This window comes from Vulpes vulpes, chromosome 13, assembly GCF_048418805.1.
Source record: "Vulpes vulpes isolate BD-2025 chromosome 13, VulVul3, whole genome shotgun sequence".
Taxonomy (NCBI): Eukaryota; Metazoa; Chordata; class Mammalia; order Carnivora; family Canidae; genus Vulpes; species Vulpes vulpes.
The window spans coordinates 98,163,332-98,185,605 of NC_132792.1; the positions used below are offsets into that span (position 1 = coordinate 98,163,332).

The window sequence follows — 22,274 nt, forward strand, 5'->3', positions numbered from 1 at the left end:
GGACAGGGAATGGTCCCATGGGGTAGGAAGAGTTGGAGCTATTTGTAATTACATAGTCATGGACAAACTAATCTCCTAGGATTTATCCCCAAAGGGTTGATGATATGCAAGAGATATTCTCCGAAGTTGGAAGGAGCACCTGACATGCATAAGAAAAGCGCAAAACTCTTTCTTCCCCGCATCTTTGACTATGAAAATTTATGTAAAGATCCCATTAAACTGATCATTGCCTTGAAATGAACAATGAGTGATTTATAACACAAACACACACACACACACACACACACACACACACACAATCCAAGAGGGAGCAGAGTGGTCTATTCAACATCTAAAGCACTGTCATCTGCTTTAGGTGTAAGCAAAAGAAAGAGAAGTCACTTTGTAAGGCTTGTTTCAGAGTCTCAACATATATGCTTAAAAATATCTCCCTAATGATAAAGATGATCTTGGAACAGCTCAGCAGCTCTGGGACAGGTAGGAGCACCAAGATCAACAGTACAGGCGAGGATTCCCTGGAGCCTGCATTAATTCAGACAAGAATCTAAAGTGTGCCTGTTTCCATGGTCTAGAAAATGAAGGAATGGGATATATTTGATATTTGGAAGCCAGTTTGAAAAGAAACAATTGCTAGGTTTGGCAGAAGATTAAGCATAAAGGCAATACTATGTGTTGGGCGTAGGGCCATGGCGTGCTTTTCGTAATCACATTTAATCCTCTCAATAGCCTTGCGAGGTTAGACAGATCTGTGTCTATTTTACAAGAGAGAAGACAGGTGCTTAGAGATGGGACCTGTCCATGGCCAAACAACTACTGAATGAAAGAGTCAGCATTCAAATGTGGCACTAATGAACCATAACTTATATTTGATGTTTTCCCCATGATACCTTGGCCCAGTGGTGACAAGAAGTGTAGGGAAGGATTGGGAAAGGAAGATGAGCAATTTCATCTTTTCTAAGTAAGTTGGTGAAAGAAAAATTCAAGTTTTGATGCATGGAAGTATCAGGTTGGGGGAGAAGTAGGTTTGATTAGAAGCTTAAAAACCTGTGTATAGTTCAGCACTGTCCAATAGAAATAAAAATGTAATTTGGAATTTCCTGGGAGACACATTAAAAGAGTAAAAGGCAACAGGTGAAATTAATTTTAATGACACATTTTATTCAACTCAGAATATTCTCATTCCAGCACGAAATCAATAATAAAAAACTACTGAGATTTTTTTTATACTAATTCTTTACAATCCAGTGTATGTTTACACTTAGAGGGCATTTTGATTTGGACCGGCCACATTTCAAGTGCTCAGTGACTGCACAAGGCTAGTGGCTGTCATAGAGACAGTGCAGATATCCAGAGTACTGAGATCACGGAATGCGATGCATGTCTCAGGGTGTGGGGAATGAGGATGCGAATGCAGACTCTTAGAAAAACCCATGCACAGGTGGCCAGAGGCAGACTCTCCCAGCGGAACACTGTTTGAGGTCTTTAAAGTGGCAAATTATTTGAGAGAGGAGTTGAAATAAATACATCATATGTGAATGGGGTAATTATTAACTTCCCTCCTGGATCAGAGTTTAAGAATCCGACTGAAGCAAAAGGCCATCAGATCAGATTCGTGAATTCTGCTATTGCTAAGGACTGGCTTTCTGACTCCTCCGTTTTGTAGCTTGCCCCCTAGAATTCAGGACTCATCTGAAGAGGCACGGTGATTTTCTTTTGTTGGTATTAGCTCAGAAGGAATGGAAGTATTTTTTTAAAGAAACATTACTTACTTATATCATGATATTCTTGGGAAATATAGCCATCACGTGGCATGATTTTGGAGCACCTCTTACAATGCGCTGAGGGAAAGCAGGGACTCAGTAATATTAATAACTGACTGATTAAATAATTCCATTTAATAATATACAGTTTCTTTGAGAATTGAATTAATAGTCATCTGTGCTTTAAGAAATCATTTCACTTCGATGGCAGAAAATGAATCTGGAAATCAAGAGAAAATATTTTCATCTTTCCTCTTCTCAACCTTCACGTTCTGTCATAAAGTATCAGGTAGTAGAGCGAGAATAAAGAAACAAAACCAAAGAAACTGGTCTTCATGCAGTTACCAGATGCCAGCGATGTCTGTGTTGGTGCTACCTGTGCAGGCTATAAGCTACCTGGTATCTGTCATTTTATAAGAAGTTCTCAAAGATGCAATTAGTGCTCTCCTGAAGCCCAAGTGGTGTGTTTCCATTTCATGTGAACAAAACCAAGCAGAGAAACTCCCTTAACCTGAGTTTAGCCCACATGAGCTCCTGCCTCCTCCTCCTCCACCCACCAGCAGAGCTGCCAAAGATCGGCTCCCTTAGAGGATCTGGGCATAGCCCCCAAATGGAGGCAGAGCCAGGAGGGGTGTCCCAGAGGTGATAACAAAGCAAACTGTTTCCCTGGAACTCCTTTAGAAGAGGGTGGGTGGGGACACGGGAGGGGCTGTCTCATGAGCATCAAGCGTGTACTGCCGATTTGTAAACCACTCTGCCTCTTCAAACACTTTCTATATTTACTTATCTGCCTTGAGTGCTCAGAGATCCCACTGCTCTTCTTTTTTTTTTTTTTTTTTTTTTTTTTAAAGCAAGTCAATCTTGGCTTCCTGGACTTTTGCATACTGTTCTAAATATACTGCCCCACTCACTGATAGGAGTCTCTCGTATTTTTTTTTTCCCCTCTAGTTCACAAGTTGGCGGGCCAAATGATCTCCTAGAAAATTCTAGGAACTGGTAAGAAAGTATGCTTTAGAAGAAGATGGAAGAAAAGCTCATGGCAGATAGAAAGCATCCTTCTTTTTGTACTACGACAAGAAACGTGAAGATCTTAGCAGGGCAAAATATCATAAACTCCATTCCCATGTGACATGTCTACATGCACCTGACTAAGCTGTGGGTCAGGCCCTGACCGGGGTGAGATTTACAGCCACATCCAAGGGCAGTCCCGGTGGCCGGGTGGCCCGCACGGCGCACTCGTGTTCTAACCCTGGGCCCCAGTGAGGCCACGCTGCTATGCTGGTCAAAGGAAAAACAGTTAGAGCATCAAATACATGCACTTCCGAGCATGACTTTTCCTTTTTTTCAGATTACCTGGATTCGGGGTATTTGGTGAGGGTGGCCAGGCTGCTGGTGTACATGTGACCACCCACATCAATGTGGACGGGCGCATTGGATTTTGTGAGCTGTGCTGGAGTAGGAATGCCTTGGTTGTTCAGTGGAGATGCAGGAGATCTAGTGATCAGAGGTCTTGACATATTGGGTCGACTGTCCTACAGAGAGATAAGCAAGTTTAGACACGTTTTCGTTTTTCAGTGGAGAGAAAGGAAACACATGCATCATAAAGAATGAGCCAGCGACTAGTGCTGATACTCATTCGGCAATAAAATCTCCCCAAATCAGCAGGCTCTCGTTCTTATTGTAATGGATGTTAGAAAAACAAAATCTGTAACAAAGAAAAGGAAAACTTCCCGTGCTCAGAATCAAGGAGCTGAACTAATGTTCATTTCCAATCATCCTGAGCTCTATGACAGCTTATTTTACTAATGAATTCTCACATTTAACAACTGGTAAATGGCACGTGGAGATCTACTACTCATTCCAAATGAAAAGACAATCAACACTTAAAACAGCCCACGTCTAAATAAAATACGCGTGCCTTATCCTTCTTTTCGGAAACTTAACTGCTATGCAGTTGGGATATATACAGACCTTTTGGCCCTTGTGTTCTGCAACATGTTTTCCTTGATTTCTGTTTTTTAAATCAGGAAAAAGAGGGTAGGACTAGCCTGGCCATCAGCACCGATTCTCAAAGCAACCTTGTAAATAGGCACCATAAGTTCATCAGCCAAGAGTTTTAAAACAAACAAACAAACAAACAAAATCAATGCACACTCTGTCCGTCTGTCCTCTGCCTCTCTCTCTGTGAGACCATGGGTCTGGGGAAACTGTGAAAAGACTGTACCCTTCAGTGATAAGTATGTGTTTGTGAGCCACCAGCAAGCTGCTCTTCTCTATGTCAGACTTCTCAAAGAGATCAAGCTCCCAAGGTAGACATGGGGCAGGTGCCGAAGGAGCAGTCCCAAAGGCAGAGGTACAGTGTGAGTGACAGAGCAGATGGAGGACATTGCACGGTGGCAGTGAGAACATGCTGGAGGAAGTGTACTCTTCAGGAAATAAAATATTACATCCTTTCCATGGATACAATATAAATATTTCAAACACTCTCTAAACATGGTCGATTGCTTTTAAACAAGAGCCCAAACCACAGACAAGTCAAGTCAGGTCTCTGGCACTCAATGAAGGGGTCAAATATTTAGAGTCTACAATTGAGGAATAAGCTAAAATAGCATTTATGTCTGAGTTCTGCAAGACGAACGCCACAACAATACTCTCAGATTTATAATTTAGCCAGAGATTGTTTTCAAACATGCAAACAATGTGTGGCAAAGCCCATGATAAAGCATAATAAAGGGATTTTGAAAAATGCCTTTGATGGAGATTATAAAGGGGAAGTCATCTAGTTTTTGTGCATAAAACCCAGCATGATAAAATATAAATTTGCAAAACATCACAGATTTTATGATCTGAAACAGCTTTAGGAGTTACCTGGGGCACAACTGTAAGACTACTTAGCATTAACCACATGTCCAGGCAAGACCGTGAATGCACATGCTTTCTGAAACTGCATCTACCATGAATGGGGTGGGATGGGGCCTTTGCACAAAACGCTGACCATCTGTGTTGTGTTTTTCTCCATGCTGAATTAAACAGGGCCCAGACACAGTCATAAGAAAAGAGTTCATGTTTTATTTCTTAAATTGGGTGGTCGGTTCCTGGGTGTTCGTTGTATTATTCTTTGTACCTTCCTATGTATTTTTAATAATGCAAAATGGATATTAAGAAAACATAAAAGGATGTTTGTAGTACACAGTGAAGAGACGCTGAAGAGGTGTACCGGATGGGGAAAAAACAAAAAAGAAAAAAAAAAACAAAAACAAAGACACGGTTGATAGAAAAGAGAAAACAGTTAAGGTTTGAAAATATTGAAAGTTAGCATTTTAAACTTCTAATGACAAAGAACATTTTTCCTTTAAAAATGCAATCACATAACCTCTACTTTTAAGAGATACTTCCTACCTGGTTAAAGACACTCCCCTCCTCCCTCCCCCACACATACTCCCCCCTCCCTGGTACGATTCATCCCATCACAGCACTGCAGTGTCTGTAATAGTTTTTCAATTGGACACATTCTGTATCCTGCCTGAGGGTGCTCAGGCGAAAATGAACAGATTTGCAGGGTTAATACTGTAGTTAGACTGTGACCTCATTCAGCACAGCTCCAACACTGCGAGGTCTATATAGAAGCAGAAAAAAATTAAAGCATAACTGATCGGCTGAAGGATTCCAGACTTCCCAGAATATATACCATTTACATTGTAAATCATAAATGTATGGATATTGCTACATTTAAAATTAAGCTAGTGTTCCTTCAGCGGCAGGGGGTGGGGGGGATTAATCCTTAAGGGCCAGGAGGGAGTTTCACGATGGCCCAGCTCGGGCCCCGCTCTGGCAGGACTGCCAAGTATTGGAACTGGTCTTTGGGGAGCTGCCTGACTTTCTCCCCTTTGCTCTTCTCTATTCTGAGAGCCTTCCCTGGTCTGTGTGTGTCCTGTTAGCTGGATCACTCCTAAGGCATTTTTATGTTAGAGGCAAATTGAGAGAACTTTTAAAATCCGTAGGCTGGGATGTGGGGAGGATACTTGGGGCTGGAAGGTCTTGGCGCTTATAAAGGATACTCAGTACCTACTGTGTCTACTCCAGATGCTTCATCTCCACCCACTCTGGCCACCCCCTTCCTCGCCAATGACTTTTGCTTCTTGCCCTCGATGTTGAGTTTCCAGATGGGGTGTCTGTACCTGCAGCAGCCTTTTCCTACCAGCCTCATGGGTACCAGAGTTGGTACCAATACTCCTACCAGGGCGTTGGAGGAAGCCAACACCCAGGGTGGCCAGTTGAGTTGGAAACACCTAGGTTCTCAGTGACATTGCCAACACTCAGAATCAACCAACTCCGAGCCTCTCTCAATTTCCTGTTACTCGGGAAAATAAAGTTCTTTATTTTTAAAGCTAGTCTGAGCTGGGGCTTCTGGTACCTATCCTTCCTTTCTTTACACGGCTGCCTCCCTGTGAGGTCATCTGGCTTGGTGAGACGTGGCCTGTGATGCCAACAACAGCTGCCTGCTGACAGATGCAGCATTTTCTACCATATTATGACCATTTTGCAGCTCCACTTCCCCATCTGCCTTTCCCTTTGATTGCTCACCCAGCATCATCTCAGTGTGGATGTCTTTTAGTATTATTTCCCAGGAAAGGCAAACCAAACACTTTTACTGGGAAGGGTGCAAATGTCTTGGTTGTGCCATCATCACCCGTGAAGAAACAGCTCAGGGTGCTGATGTGTATTCAGTAAGGTGCCCAGACCGAAAGTCGCCTCTAATAAACTCCTCTGGGAAACAGACCCCTCTACCTGGGAGACAGAGACCGTGACACAAAGCTACTTGGTTCCGGCCCTTCCTTCTGCAGCCCAATGTTCCCTCTTTTCTTCCAACAGTATTTACTAAGCCCTCCTAAGAGCCAGGTGCTGCACCAGACATCAATATACAACAGAGAATATGACACAATGGCCCCTGACCTCACCGGGCTTGCTGTTTGGTGGGAGACAGAAGCCAAGAAACAAGCAGCTGCTACGAGGCAGGGGAAGGCCCAGTCACTAGGACAGCTGAGTTGAGGGGACACGTAACCCAGGCTTGGGTGCCGGGAGGAGGGATAGGGGAGGGGCCCTGGAGCCAGCCTAGGCTGAGATCTGATAGAAGAGAAATTGACACAGAGTTGGATGCTGGAAGGAGGGTGTCAAACAGTATTGCCATGGCCCCAAGGTCGGAGAGCACACAGTACTTTCTAGAAATTAAAAGTGTAGCATGTTATGAGAACTCTCCCACTTATTTTGTTTCCCCAAGGTCTGGTGGGATAAGGTAAGACACAGAAACTTGTAAGATGATGGTCTGAGAACCACAGAATTAAATGTTAATGAAAACGAGAAAAATAAAACCCACTACCACATCCTTATGTCTGGAAAGGGAGAAAGGGTAGGGGAAGGCGGCCAACAGCCAGCTTTCTAAGCAGCGCTGTCCAACAGGGCTTTCTAACAATGGGAACATTCCAGATCTGCTCCATTCAGGAAGGTGGCCACTAGCAACACGTGATGATTTGAGCATTTGAAGTGTGGTTAGTGGAACTGAAGAACTGATTTTTTTTTTAATTTTTATTTATTTATTTATGATAGTCACAGAGAGAGAGAGAGAGGCAGAGACATAGGCAGAGGGAGAAGCAGGCTCCATGCACCGGGAGCCCGACGTGGGATTCGATCCCGGGTCTCCAGGATCGCGCCCTGGGCCAAAGGCAGGCGCCAAACCGCTGCGCCACCCAGGGATCCCCTGAAGAACTGATTTTTACATTTCAACTCATTTAATATATTTTAATTAATTTAAATTGTAATGGACATAGCCACATGTGGCTAGTGGCTGTCCCACTGAACACCATAGTAAACCCTGCTTGAATTTTTCTTTATATATGGATGCCCAAATCATGAGAGACTTGAGCTTACCAGCTATGTTTATTGTATGTATTTATTGACTGATTTTATAAAGTATTTTTAAGAGACTTTATTTTTAAGTAATCTCTACATCCAGCATGGGGTTCAAACTTACAACCCCAAGATCCAGGGGCATGCCCTACCAACCCAGCCAGGCTTAAATGGAGAAGCAGAGTTACTTCAGAAGTGAATATAAACTGCTTATGACCTCACAGCACTATATCTCCCTTTTAACTGATTTTACAAAAATATATGAAATTAATAGCCATGTGGTGAGGAAAACGCAACATTTAGGGCTCTCACAGAGAGAGCAGTGAGAAAAGGCGCCAGACACAAGAGCACATCCCATGTGATTCCACTCACACAAAGTTACAGACCACGAAATGAGTCCGTGAAGACCGAGCTCAGCATGTTGGCCACCTGTCGGGGATAGGGGGGGTTGTTTACTGACTGGAAGGGGTAAGAGCGAGCCTTCTGGACTGCTAGACAAGTTCTAAATCTTTTTTTTCTTTAAGATTTTATTATATTTATTTATTTTCTCATGAGAGACACAAGGAGAGAGGCAGAGACATAGGCAGAGAGAGAACCAGGCTCCCTGCAGGGAGTGCAATGTAAGACCCCATCCCAGGACACCAGGATCACGACCTGAGCCAAAGGCAGACCCTCAGCCACTGAGCCCCCCAGGTGTTCCTGACAAGTTCTAAATCTCGATCTGGGTGGTTTCACGACTGTACACATGTGGACACTTAAGATTTATTCACTTAAAGTTCTACTTAAAAAGAAAGTCAACCGAAAACAATCTTGCAAAACATGTCAACCAAAACACCTTACTGCTCAAATACCCATCCAAATTTCTGCGAAATAATTGCCTCTTTTAAAAGCTAAAAAGATGTTTATTATTTCCTCCCATAGGATGCATCAAAGCTGACTCTACTACTCTGACATGAAAGAGCCATCTGAAATTTTATTCAAATTCCTCTTTCCCTCATTTCTATCCTGTGTGGATTTTCCAGGCATGTGGATCAGTTTACCTTTAAAATTTCCATTTCCCAGCTGCTCTAAGTCTGAGGCTTCCTTAGCTCAATCATCCACCTCACCTACCCAGCAAAGCAGCAGTGATTTTTTGGTAGGAGAGTCCTTCAAGGGATTTGACTTTAGGCATCTTTCAAAAGAAGCTAATGAAAACTTTGCCTTCTAAATCTAACCTAGCTGAGTGCTGTTCCAACAGAAGCCCCAGGGGCAGTGCCGGGGACAAATGAGCTCAAGTTTAAACTGGAAGTCTTAATGACTTTATTTGTTAAAAACGTATGCCCCTGTCTTATGTAACATTTCACTATCGAGTGGGACTATATTATCTCTTTCACTGGGAAAAGAAACGGGTTTCTTGGGGATATTTCCAGAAAAGCATGTCAATAGAAAAATACTTATCTATATTATTTGATATTGTAATTTATAACATTCAATACAGCAGCGAGGGAATTTAATACAAATCATAACTTCTACAAATTTCAACCTGGGTTTAAAATATATATATATTTCTCTCTCTCTCTCTCTCTCTCTCTCTCTCTCTCTCTCTCTCTCACACACACACACACACACACAGACTCAAGTAGCATCCATACTACATGGAATGCCCAGAGACTGGAGCGTTCCCCTTAATTCTATTTTCTGATAGTTGGTCAACTGCTTAGGGTATGCAAACTGTGATCACAGTATCTTCAGCATGGACCGTGCTAGTTCCTAGGATGGAAATCTACAGTTACCTTGGGAGTGTTAATTCAGACCTGACACAATCTCAATGGACTCACAATAATGGCTCTTGTAGAAAAACATTGCTTTACTGACCACAGCCATATGACAAGACTCCCAACCGTAATGTCAATGTATTTTGGAGAGATCTCATTATTTCTTCATTTATTCAGGTAATACTTAATTGGGCTCCTACCATGTGTCAAGCTCTGTGGTCTCTACTGACTTTAACTAAATAGCAGAATGACCTCGAAGAGAGAGAGAGAGAGAGAAAAAAAATCTTACAATTCCACATGAGTTTAAATAAAATAAGGGCAGCCCCGGTGGCTTAACGGTTTAGTGCCACTTTCAGCCCAAGGCATGATCCTGGAGACCCGGAATCGAGTCCCACGTCAGGCTCCCTGCATGGAGCCTGCTTCTCCCTCTGTCTGTGTCTCTGCTTCTCTCTCTCTCAATCTCTCTCTCTCTAATAAAATAAATAAATAAATGAATGAATGAATAAATAAATAAATAAATAAATAAATAAAATAAAAAAGCCCAGCAGTGATTTAAAAGCAATGAATATTGAAGGGTGCCTGGGTGGCTGAGTCAGTTAAGTGTCTGCCTTCGGCTCAGGTCATGATCTCAGGTCCTGCGATGGAGCCTCACAGCAGCCTCCCTGCTCCATGAGGAGTCTGACTCTCCCTCTCTCTCTGCCCCTCCCACTGCTCAAGCTCTTTCTCTCTCAAATAAATAAAATATTTTTAAAAGTATTAAAAATATTTTAAAATAATATTTTTTAAAAATAAAATCAATGGGTATTGTATTCACATTTAGAGGACTGTTTCTGTCAGTCTCTGAAGACATCTATGAATTAGGCGCCAAACCCTTCTGATCATTCAAATTTGACATCAAATCCTCCATTCACTGTATCATAGGAGCCCCCTTCAAACCCACAGAACATACTTAATCTATGCATTTATAATAGGTGTGATCACGGTTTTCTAGTGCATAGGACAGTATCTACTTATAAAAATAATCTAGAATTACATCATTTCCAAAACAAACTCCAGACTAGCTTAGATTGGAAAGCACATAATATACTGAAGAAAGATTTCTGCCCAAAAACAGGAAAGAAAACCATGTCTTTCAGGTAAGACTACTTTCAAACCTTGATATAGTAGGAAAAGTTACCTACACAGAACACACTATGTGTACAGGAGAAAGAACCCTGGTTTTGGAATGTGGACCTGCTTTGAGCTCAGCCTCACCCTTTGTGTGATCTTGGAGAAGTTTCCAAACCTATCAGACTCCAGTTTCTCCTATCATCTCTAAGACCGGGCTGAATCTTCTCACCCTACACAGAGAGAAAGCCAGCAGCGGGGGAGATGTGTTTGTGAAGACATACAATACAGTGCTGGCACGGAGAAGGATGAAGGTCGTTTCTTTCTTTCTGCACATGGAAAATGAAATTTCACAGAGCAGTAAACCAGAGGTACAGAGGAGCCTCCTACGGACCTACTGAGAAGTACAGAGAACTTTAAAAATAGTTGAGGAGGTAAGATCCATGGGGGAAAAAAGACAGCATTTTGCACTGATAAAAGGATTCCACGGTGGGGTACAGATAAGTAAAAAAGAAAATAGGACAGAGCATAACACAATGCTAGTTATGTGCTTTGGACAAGTGTATGAAAGGAAGTAGAGAATGAAATCATTATGGTATGTTCATAAAATGAAGTGGCACTTGAAGTGTAGTGATTTTCCTTTTCAGATCAAAATCAGATTATAAAAACCCCAGACAGCAAAAATAGGAGGCTTCCAAGTTGTTTCAAAACGACTAGCAACTGTGTTAAATTAATCTGCAATTGCTTCCTAATCTGAAATAGCAAAATGTTACTCTTCTTGCTGCTGCCAAGAGGAGGGGCTACTAATGTTTATCTATTTCAATGCACAATCTCTGCCAGATACCCAGTGCATGCCCTCAACATGCCTCTTTGTTTTTTTCTTTTTCAAATGAAACATGTATCTGAGAAGCTCCTTTATTAGATTACCAAACTGGGACCATGAAAAAGTACAACTATTTGCCAAAATTTCTCTGCTTTCCCTCCACAAAAGGAAAGTGAGCTTGAAAAAAAACCCACCATTTTGATAGAATTTTGCTGTGCAAAAATAGTTGCATTACTTTTTAAATTATATCTCTTAGATATTTTAAATATATTTAAAATATCAGAGTATTTTATTTTTTATTTAAAAATTTTTTTTGAAGATTTTATTTATTTATTCATGAGAGACAGAGAGGGGCGGGGGGGGGGGGGGGCGGGCGGCAGAGACACAGGCAGAGGGAGAAGCAGGCTCCATGCAGGGAGGCTGATGTGGGATTCGATCCTGGGACTCCAGGATTACACCTTGGGCCGAAGGCAGGCGCTAAACTGTTGAGCTACCCAGGGATCCCAATATCAGAGTATTTTAAAGACACACTACAACTCAGCTATGGGTGTTACTAATTTTTGTTTTTTAAATTAAAACATTAAAGTGAAAAGCACAGGTTCTGTAAAAGTTCTATAGGGAAAGGCTATTAATTCAAAGATATGTGTAATAAAAACCTCTGGAATTAAACACATCAAGATATTAGTAAGGTTTAGGACTGGGTGATGATATGATGGGCAAATTTTGTTTTTGTTTTTATTCTCTTGTGCTTTGTGGCATTGAACATTTATTACTCTTGACATTTTTAAAAAACAGTATTTTTAAAAAGGAAAAGTATGTATTGTCCAATTAAATCAATTAGTACATATTCTTGGCATGTGCTATATTTTACCTTCCTAATCAGGATTTTTATTTTTTTGATATTTTTGAACAAATGATTGAATGAAGAAATACAGAAATGGAACTGAAGTTTGGGATAATGCTTCCTTTCCCTTTATTTTCTTGCCAGGGAGGAAATGTGCGGAACAGAAAATTAAATGGATGCCTCAGGTTATGGTAAGCTCATATTTAGCTGACACAGAAGTCTATTTAGTTGGGTCCTGAAAGATAGGGCAGGAGTGTATGGTTTCCACACTCCTGAAAACTATCTGGTCATTTGTACCCTCTCCCAAGTCACCCCCATTCCCAGACCTAAAACACAGCAAAAGTAAGATGATAAAAGCTGTCCAGGCACACCTCCCAAGTTTTCAGAAGTTGGTGTTCTGCATGCACTCTCTTGGAAAGAGACTGCAAACAGTAGAGGTTGGCAGTGAAACTGTATCTAACCCTCATAGAAGGCCTTTTAGTTTGAAATCAGAAACCTCTGCACAATGTTAAGTATTATCACCATTTCACAAAGAAGGAAGTTGCTGTGGGGTCAAGTGGCTTAGCCTATAATTATCTAGTAATGAATTTATGGTGATATTTTATACACTAGCCACTGTGTACCAGGAAAAGGTTACCACTCTCCATTACTAGGCTATCCATACTTTGGCTTTCGCAAGAGAAGGGACAGATTTACCTTGCTCCATCCACATTCTTCCACTTGGTCTGTCTTAAAATGAACACAACTGGCTAGAGGGTTAGCAGGATGGTCAGTGGTCATGCAGAAGGCAGGAGCCAGCTGGCCCAGCATGTGGACTCCTCGCCCCACCCCCCACAGACTGTATCTCCCTACCATAGAGAACTGGCATTTTATTTACTCCTCTAACTGCTGGTCCTAGATCTTAACTACAGGACACATCTGCCTCTAAAAAGACAATAAACTTGACTTATTGACTTCTTGGATGTGGTCATAAAAATTCCTTGTATAGCAGTGTCAAAAGCTAAATGTGTTCCTTCTAACTTTAATTGCATCCCTGGGAACCTCCTCTTAAGATTCTTAGATGGCTATTTGCTTGCCCTTTGTGCATTAAAAAAATAAAAAATTAAAATATACTCTAACTTACATAATAGATGTTTCAAAAGGTTCATTTGCTCACTTGTTCATTCATTTAGAAAATGTTGGCTGGCTATTCTACTTGAAATGGGCTGGGCTGGGGCAAGGTGGAATTGAATTTTTCAGGAAGTTGACATTTTGGAGAATCAGCCATATGCACAGGGAGTTCCTGAAGAAAAGAGATCTCCATGTGAATAAAAAGTTTTTAAATCAAATCATGCTTTAAATGCTCTGAGAACTGGAAGAGCAGCACCTGATGGCTCAGTCAGTGAATCATCTGACTCTGGGATTTGGCTTAGGTTGTGATCTTGTGGGTTGAGAGATCAAGCCCCGTGTAGGGTTCTGTCCTCAGTGGGGAGTCTGCTTGAGATTCTCTCCCTCTGCCCCTCCCCTTACTCCCTCTCTCTCAAATAAATGGATAAATCTTTAAAAAATGAAAGTAAATGCTCTGAGAACTACTTATCGACACTTTTAAGCATATCCTTTCAAGGGCAAGCAATACTTTGGTCCAACAAGGAATGCATTCCTCTTCCTTTTATGAACCTAGAGTACACTGTTGTTAAATAACACACACATGTACTTAGCCATTTCATGTTACAAGGATCATACTAACTTTTGACTCAATTATTTTTTTATAGAATTTTTTTCAGATTTTATTTATTTATTTGAGAGAGAGAGAGAGAGAGAGAGCAGAAGCAGGGAGGAGAGGTGGGGGGAAAGCAGACTCCCACTTAGCAGGGAGCCAGTGTGAGACTTGATCCCAGGACCTTGGGATCATGACCGAGCCAAAGGCAGACACTTCACTGAAGGAGATCCCCAGGTACCCTGACCCAATTATTTTTAAAAAGAGGGAATTCCTGCAGTACTTCTGACAGTGCTGACATTAACTGAGGTTTCTAAACTCAATGTTCTTCAGAGGAGGGGACAAAGGAGAGACAGGCTCAGGCTGCAGCCCGGGCCATGTCACTGATGAGTTCCAGGGCGTTGGTAAGCCACATCGTATCACTTCAGTCTTCCCACTGAGAATATATGCTGTTGGACTAGATGGTCCATAATGCTGTTTTCAGTCCTCATTTTTTTACTATTCTGTGATTTAAAAAATGTATCAGTCACAGAGATTCAAATATCTTAAGGTAGATAGCATTTTAGGTCAGAATTGGAATTCAAATCTTCTTTGAAATCAAGGAGAACCGGTCATGAAATGAAAGGCATTCCAAAAGCATGAATGCAAAAGAAAAAAAGAAAGAAGCCAGCCCAGAGAAGTTTCTGAATAGTCACAGCACTTTCTCTAGCCTACTAGGAAGATTAAATTTCATTTTATTATTATTATTTAATTTTTTTAAAAGATTTTATTTATTTGAGAGGGAGAGAGAGAGAACACGAGTAGGGGAAGAAGAGGCAGTGGAGGACAGCAGACTCCCCACTGAGCAGGGAGCCTGACTCAGGGTTCAATCCCATGACCCTGAGATTAAGACCTGAGCCAAAGGCAGACGCTTAACCAATGGAACCACCCAGGTGCCCCTGGAAGATTAAATTTTAATCACTACAGTTTTCTATTTGCCTTCACTGACAGGAGGAAATAATAAAATATGGTGCTTAATGAACAGAATGCTTACTTCAGAGATTCTTTACTTGGCACCATTTAATGGGAGTATTGTTTACTTATTTATATCTTGCATTGTTCTAAAATACGAGAGTTGTCTGAAAGCAGCTTGAGATCTCCTTACAGAACAGGAAAACATTGTGTTAGTGATACAAAATGGATGCTTTTTAATAAAGTAACACTCTCATATAGGCAGTATCAGTGTCAACTTTTCAAAAAGACATATTAGGTGATAAAAAAAATTGGGGGTGATAGAGAGAAGCAGTCTCAATGTTTACACACTAGAACCAACTGGTGGTATGTCACATCGATTGGCTTGCCAGAGGTCTAGCAGTTTGCCGAAAATGCTTCTCCTGGGTGAAATCTGGTTCCAGGTAGGTTCTTTATCAGGAGAAGATGTAGACTGATCCTCTTATGGATGTTTGGGTCCTACTGATGCTTAGTTACATCATTCTGTTTGAGCTGCTAGTGGGAACCGGGGTGACTCAGTGGGCTACCCAGCTCTGCTCTCGTGAGGCGGCTAATGCTGTGTCAGCTAGCAGCCAAATGAGTGAGGCCAAGAGGCCTGAGAGCATCCATAACTGAACCACCAGGCCTGGTAAGAGCACAGTTCACTTGAGTCTCAGGATATTTTTGAGGGGATGTCGGCTGATGAAACTTCCTGCTTAGGAGCAGATGGGAGAGAAGATAGCATTGAAAACACAGATTAGCAAGAAGGCGAATGAGCAGTAAAGACAGCAGCCAAACAGTCATCCTCCTCGCTACTTCACTGCAATGAGCTATTCTTTACAATTTTCACACTGTAAAGGAGACATCTGTGTTCTTGGAGAAGTATCTTAAAATAAATACCAACAAGAGTAAAAAAAAAAAAAAAAAACACCCAACTTTTTAAAGATCAACCTGATTGGCAAGAAAAGTTTGGTACAAAAATGGAAATGCAGCAGAGAAAACAAAAATTATACCTGGAATTTACATCCTGCCCTATGCACACGAAGTAGTTACCTACTAGATCCTAGAACACCCAAGGCCTCATGAACAGTCATAACCCACAGCCTTCCAAAGGGTCCAGAGAGGGAGGAGGGTAAAGCCAATACTGTCTTCTGCAAATATTTGCAGGAATATTTAGATTAATTGACCAAGGTTAAAAAAAAAAAAAAAAGAATAGCTGATTTAAAGTTAGAAGCAAAATATTCTAAGATCTAAGGCTGCATTCCCCCATCTCATCTGTGCTGTCTCCGTCTGGGGCAATCTGGTAGCGTCTGACCCACTAGGACTTGGATCAGACTCTGAAAACAGCCCTTTCATCTGCCTGTGGCAGCAGACGGCACTGCGCCGGAGCATTTCCGCTAGCGGGAAGGGAACCGGGCAGCAGACTGCCTCTGGTGTTCCTAAAAGCCCCAGCTGAATTTTATGAGATGATTATTTAACCACAAGACACAGTACGTAATGCCACGACAGCCATGGAGGTAAATGCAGTTTTGTCTAGAAAGAAAAGCAGTCAGTGACAGAGAAGCAGGACAGGGACAGAGAAGCCACGAGAAGATGTAAGGACCGGAGAAGGGGCAGAAAGTGAGAAAGGGACGGTCATGTGGGAGGGAGATGGGAAGAGAAAATGATGGCAAGTACAGGAAAGACAAGAAGAGTGAGCAAGAAGAAAAGCCTGTGCGCTAGCGGAGAGCGGAACCTCATTTCCCAACCACACGTCTACCTATCTACTCAGGCGGTCAGTTTCTGATGCCATCCTGTGGATCGTCCTGTTTATTCCCTAGTAGGATCTTCCTTGATCCCTCTATGTGGGTAGCTGTGAGGGAGGTTTGGGAAGAGGGTTTAAAGTGTTCTCCAGGCCCTGCAATTTGTTGTGGTCTTCTCTCTTATTTTAAAATTTAAAAAAAAGATTTTATTTATTTAAGAGAGAAAGTGAGCACAAGCAGGGAGAGGGGCAGGTAGAGGGAGAGGGAGAAGCAGACTCCCCACTGTGCAGGGAGCCCAACACAGGGCTTGATCCCAGGACCCTGGGATCATGACCTGAGCAGAAGGCAGATGCTTATTAACCGACTGAGCCACCCAGGGGCCCCACTGTGGCCTTCTCTAGAACACATCTGAAGCATCCCTCTATGTATTGCTTCCTTGTAAAGGATGTGGGGTTGAAGCTTAATTTCTGGAGAACCATGTAAATCCTTCACCTGGGGAAAAAGTTTACTGATATATGGGCTCACAGATAGCCTGTGGTGTGGAGGATCACAGGCGTCCACAGAAAGCCTACAGATACAATCAGAATGAAATTGGGGGTAAGCACTACCCAGTTATCTTTCCTATCAACTCCCCACAGTACTTAATGAAATACTTTATTTTTGCACACAGTAGAAAATGAATAAACGGTACCAATGATGATAAAGCAAATCTATAATTGAGGGCTCTGATCTTCTGGTAAACAACCTCAGTGATTTTTCCTTTGGGGCAGTGGTCCTCACACACTTTCTAATGTGTCACCTACCCATCCCATCCATCACATACAAAATAAACAAAACCCACAATCTCACGGTGCTAATAGGCACAAATTTTAATTAAGGCCACATTAAGCTAATGAGGTGATAGGGATTTTGTGGAAATCAACGCATAATACTTCCCAGTGCAGAAGCCCGATGCTGTCACATCGCACACTAAAATCACCAGCACTGCGGGGAACTGGGCAGCTCTGGGCTTGCCGGGGAAACTCCGGGGTTGGCAGTCTTTGCCAAGGTTTACAAAATGACAAAGAAGGTGGCGGACCAGTTCTGTGGGGTTGGCTGGCTCTGGATCCCTGCAGCTCCGAGGGACACACTGGGACAGGTGGGGTGGGGCTGACCCGGACCACGGAGTCAAACCCCAGTAAGTCCCATCTGGGGTGAGGCATTTCCCTAAATGAAACATGCTCACAATCACCCCTGGGAATCCAGCAGGCTGTGGGCTCCCAGGCACAAGCGTGGGTTCTGTTCATTCTATGCCAGTCTTGAGCCCAGAGCACAGCACTTAGTAGGCGCCAAACAAACATCTGCTGCAGAACTGAATCCTGAATTCCACGAAGAGAATGTAAAAGGTGGGTAACACCATAGCCACCCCCATCTTTCACCTTCCTTCTCACAGACTTCTTTCTCTTCTCTCCAATAACCCTCTAAAGTATTGGAAACCACTTTCGAACAGAGAAAAGGAACAAAAGGGGAAATAAAAAATGAACCTGGTGCTCAATAGGTAGAATGCTTCAGGTGGGAGCACAGCAATAGAGCCACATGTCATTTCAACACAGAGACTACAGAGATGTTAAGAATAACTTGGGTGGAGGGGCGCCTTGGTGGCTCGGTGGGTTAAGGATCTGGTCTGCCTTGGGCTCAGGTCATGATCCCGGGGTCCTGGGATAGAGCCTGCTTCTCCCTCTCCTCCCCGCTCATGCTCTCTCTTTCACTATCTCTATCACTATCTCTCTCTCTCTCTCTCTTTCTCTCAAATAAGTAAACAAAATCTTAAAAAAAAAAATAACTGAGGTGGACATTTATTCTGTAATAGAAGTCCTACTGCTTTTAAGGGAAGTAAACTATTTTATGGTATAATCTTATGAACTGACAAGCTACTCCTTATAAATTGTATGTGGAAAACCACTAGTAGCACTTTAACAATGGTATACAGAGGCAGCACGGAGTTGGAGTCATGGGCTGCAGGCTGGAGTGCTGGGCTTCAGTCCTCATTCCACCACATGCTTGCTGGGTGATTTAATCCTCTGTGCCTTGGTTTCTCCATCTTTAAGTAGGTATTAACAACATCTTTCATCATTATTGTGAAAAATCTGTAACTCACATGAAAAGTAGCAAGTTATGAAAAGCACTTACCTAGTTCCTAAAATATAACACCCCAAAATATGTAAGCTATTATTTTTAATGATGGCTTTAAAGATTCTTACAAATGGCAATTGTTCTTTTTAAAGGATTTAATGATCATTTTTAAGGGATACTTAAAAAATACAGGTCTGCGCATAAGCTGCTCATCTAACCATCTTATTTGTTCTCTACTTTCTACCGGTTCTGAACTTGCTGTGAAATCCCAGCTTACTTTACACTACACAGTATGCAGTGCTGCACAACTATTCAGAAACAGAAACTCAGCAAAGATAATACATATTATCTGATACACATAATATGTATCAAGCTGCGTTCAATATTATTAACCACCAAGAATAAGCAGTAATTCCTTTTTGTCCTATTACTTCTCAAATCTCTTAAAGCACAACGTCTATCTTGATGAAGACACTTGGTGAACGAAAATTTGCCTGACAACAATAGCAAATCTCACCAGTACTGCCTTTCCCCTATCTCGAGGAACTCCTGACTCTGACACTGGCCTTGGAGAGCCACTGCGTAAAGAATCCCCCATGGGAATGGAAGTGCCCTTGGAGACACAGAACACACATCTCCTTTCTGTAGCTCTTAAGTATGACAAATAAGCCAGATGAGACCCTGGTATGTGAGTGATGTTAACATACCAACTCCCTGTTTCTAGGTCAGTCCAGTATTTCTTGGAAAGGTGTTTCTTGTGGAAACAAGTAAGAATGCTAAATCTTTTTCTTTTTTTTTAAGATTATTTATTTATTTATTTATTTATTTATTTATTTATGAGACACACACACAGAGAGAGAGAGGCAGAGGCAATAGGTAGAAGGAGAAGCAGGCTCCCTGTGGGGAGCCCAATGTGGAACTTGATCCCAGGACTCCAGGATCACCACTTGAGCCGAAGGCAGATGCTCAACCACTGAGCCACCCAAATGCCCAAAAATTCTAAATCTTTTTTTTTAAGATTTTATTTATTTATTCATGAGAGACACACAGAGAGAGAGAAAGGCAGAGACACAGGCAGAGGGAGAAGCAGGCTCTATGCAGGGAGCCCAATGTGGGACTTGATCCCAGGACTCCAGGATCACACCCTGAGCCAAAGGCAGGTGCTAAGCCGCTGAGCCACACCCAGAGATCCCCATAAGAATTCTAAATCTTGACATTTGAAAATGTGCTGACTTTCTAATGGAAACCCCAAACGAAAAGGTAGATCAACTAAAGTCAACAATAACTGCACTTAGCTTCCTCACCTATTACTAGTTGGAGAAGACGATTTGGGTATTAGTATTCACTCAACCATTTATATACACTAAGACTCAAAATAAATCCCATTGCTGGAATTATTTTATCTGCTAGTAATGGATTTGATATCCTGTTTCATATAGTTGGTATACAGAAATTAAAATATTAAACAAATTAAGCAGTGATTACCATTTCTCTCTCCAAAGCTATATTAAGCTATATTCAGTTGCACTAATATAATTTAGTTGGATGATAATAAAGAAGGCAGTAGGAGATAGCAAGAAGTTTGTATACACGAAATGTAAAAAATAATTGTGGAGAGGGACTATAATGGTTGTAGGTAAAAGTCTATATATTTGGAGCCAGTTGCTGTCATTTGTTACTCTTAATTTATAAATCTGTAAGAAAGCATCAAAATCAATTCAATTCAGTCTTAATGAGACAGCTCTAGCAGGAGCCCATTCACTATACCTGTTCTAATTAGCATGAATATGTCCTCCATGTCAAATCTGACAATACATTTAACTAAATTAATGTTAATCCCATAACACAGGATCATATTTGAGTCAGCAGCTCTAAAACAGAATTTGCATATTGATATTTTGATAATGAAGAGCAAATGAGCTCAGGGCTGGAAAATAACTAGATTGTGATTGTTTCCCCCCAAAGGGAGACTGAGACTCAAGGTGAGACTCAGAGGCTTGGTCAGGGCCCAGAGCTGAGAAGTGCCTGGAAAGCACAGTATTGGTGCATGTGTATGCCCAGCTAGTCACCCCCCTGCCATCTCCTGAGAGACGCTGGGAGTCCTGCATCACCTTGTAAAACTAAATGGAAGTCAGATGATTTCCCACCTCAATTATTGATGATGAAGAGCATTTCTTAAGATTTCCAAACAGAAGACCTCAGGTACCCCCGTGGAGGTTATTAAGTATAATTCTTGCTTTTTAATTGCCAGTTAGGCTAAAATTACTACCTCTTCAAGATTTATATGAAGATAATTTGGAGATTTAGTTTGGGGTGGATGTCAACACAGACACTAATTGACCCTAATTCACATGTATTCCAAAAGTGATATGAAGGATAAGAGAGGAGAAAAATATGACAAATTAGAACCCAAACAACCAAAAACTAAAGTAGCTGCTGGAAAGACGCTGTCAGCTAATTCCCTACCTTAGCTCTAAAATGTTCAGTATGTCCCTCACAAAAAACTAAGATGATTAACTTTCAATTTATGCCTAGAAACATGTACTCCAGCCTGGCTGGCACTAGAGATATTGACATGGGTAAGAACAGTCCCACTTTGAACTGGCATGACTTTAAAACATCTCAGTGTTGGGCTGGCATCTCCCCTGTTTTCATTTCCCAAAAGCTGGAAGCATGGGGAGCTGGATTTGAGTGCTCCTGCCCAAGCCAGCGGCCCCACGTTGCTAAACCTTCTCTGCCATAAAATGTGGAGGCTGAACTCCTTCAGGAGAGTACCCACATTTGTTCATGTGAGACCCTTCTCTTTTCAGAGGAAAGCTTACACTTTAGTGGCAGTGTGCTGGGGAAGGGGTGAAGGAAGGGGTCAGGCCCGCTGCTCCCTAGAGGAGGGTGAACGATCCAGACCCTGAAGAGTGACGAGCTCAGGCCTGGATTATCACCCAGGGGCTCCAGCCTCTGAGTCCACTAATAACAGCAATGATAGGTAACGTTTTGTGGGTCCTTCTGGCATGCTGGACCCCAGTCACATTCAACTCTTGAAATGCACTCACTTAATCTTTACAATGACCTGCAATATTTCACTAAAAATACCATTACAGGTATACACCATGCTCTGAAGCTCTGATCTTGGCAAAAGTTCACCTTCCCTCAACTAAACCCATTCTTCAGGTGGCAGTAATCAACGATTTTTAAAAAAACAAGTGAAAAAACTCCCCTTTTTTTAATTTTTTTTTTTTTTAATTTATCTACGATAGTCACAGAGAGAGAGAGGCAGAGACACAGGCAGAGGGAGAAGCAGGCTCCATGCACCGGGAGCCCGACGTGGGACTCGATCCCAGGTCTCCAGGATCGCGCCCTGGGCCAAAGGCAGGCGCCAAACCGCTGCGCCACCCAGGGATCCCGTGAAAAAACTTCCTTTTATTAAATGGCGAAGAGTGCTTACCCCATAAGACTGATCTCAGGATTTAATGAGGATATGAGGTATCTAATATAGGGCCATGATGGGCATAGTAAGGAAATAAATGTATATATTTTTTTAAGTCTATCATGATTGTGCTCCATCT

General features: G+C 42.0%; 1 protein-coding gene across 3 annotated transcripts in view; it reads right to left on the reverse strand.

Moving 5' to 3' along the window:
- Nucleotides 1-22,274, reverse strand: part of KCTD1 (potassium channel tetramerization domain containing 1) — a 183,375-nt gene that overhangs the window by 42,720 nt on the left and 118,381 nt on the right. For all 3 annotated transcript variants that reach the window (XM_072732104.1, XM_026006504.2, XM_072732102.1), the window contains exon 2: nt 3,114-3,292. In XM_072732104.1, coding sequence (XP_072588205.1) covers nt 3,114-3,292 — 179 coding nt within the window. The remainder of the gene's footprint in view (nt 1-3,113; nt 3,293-22,274) is intronic.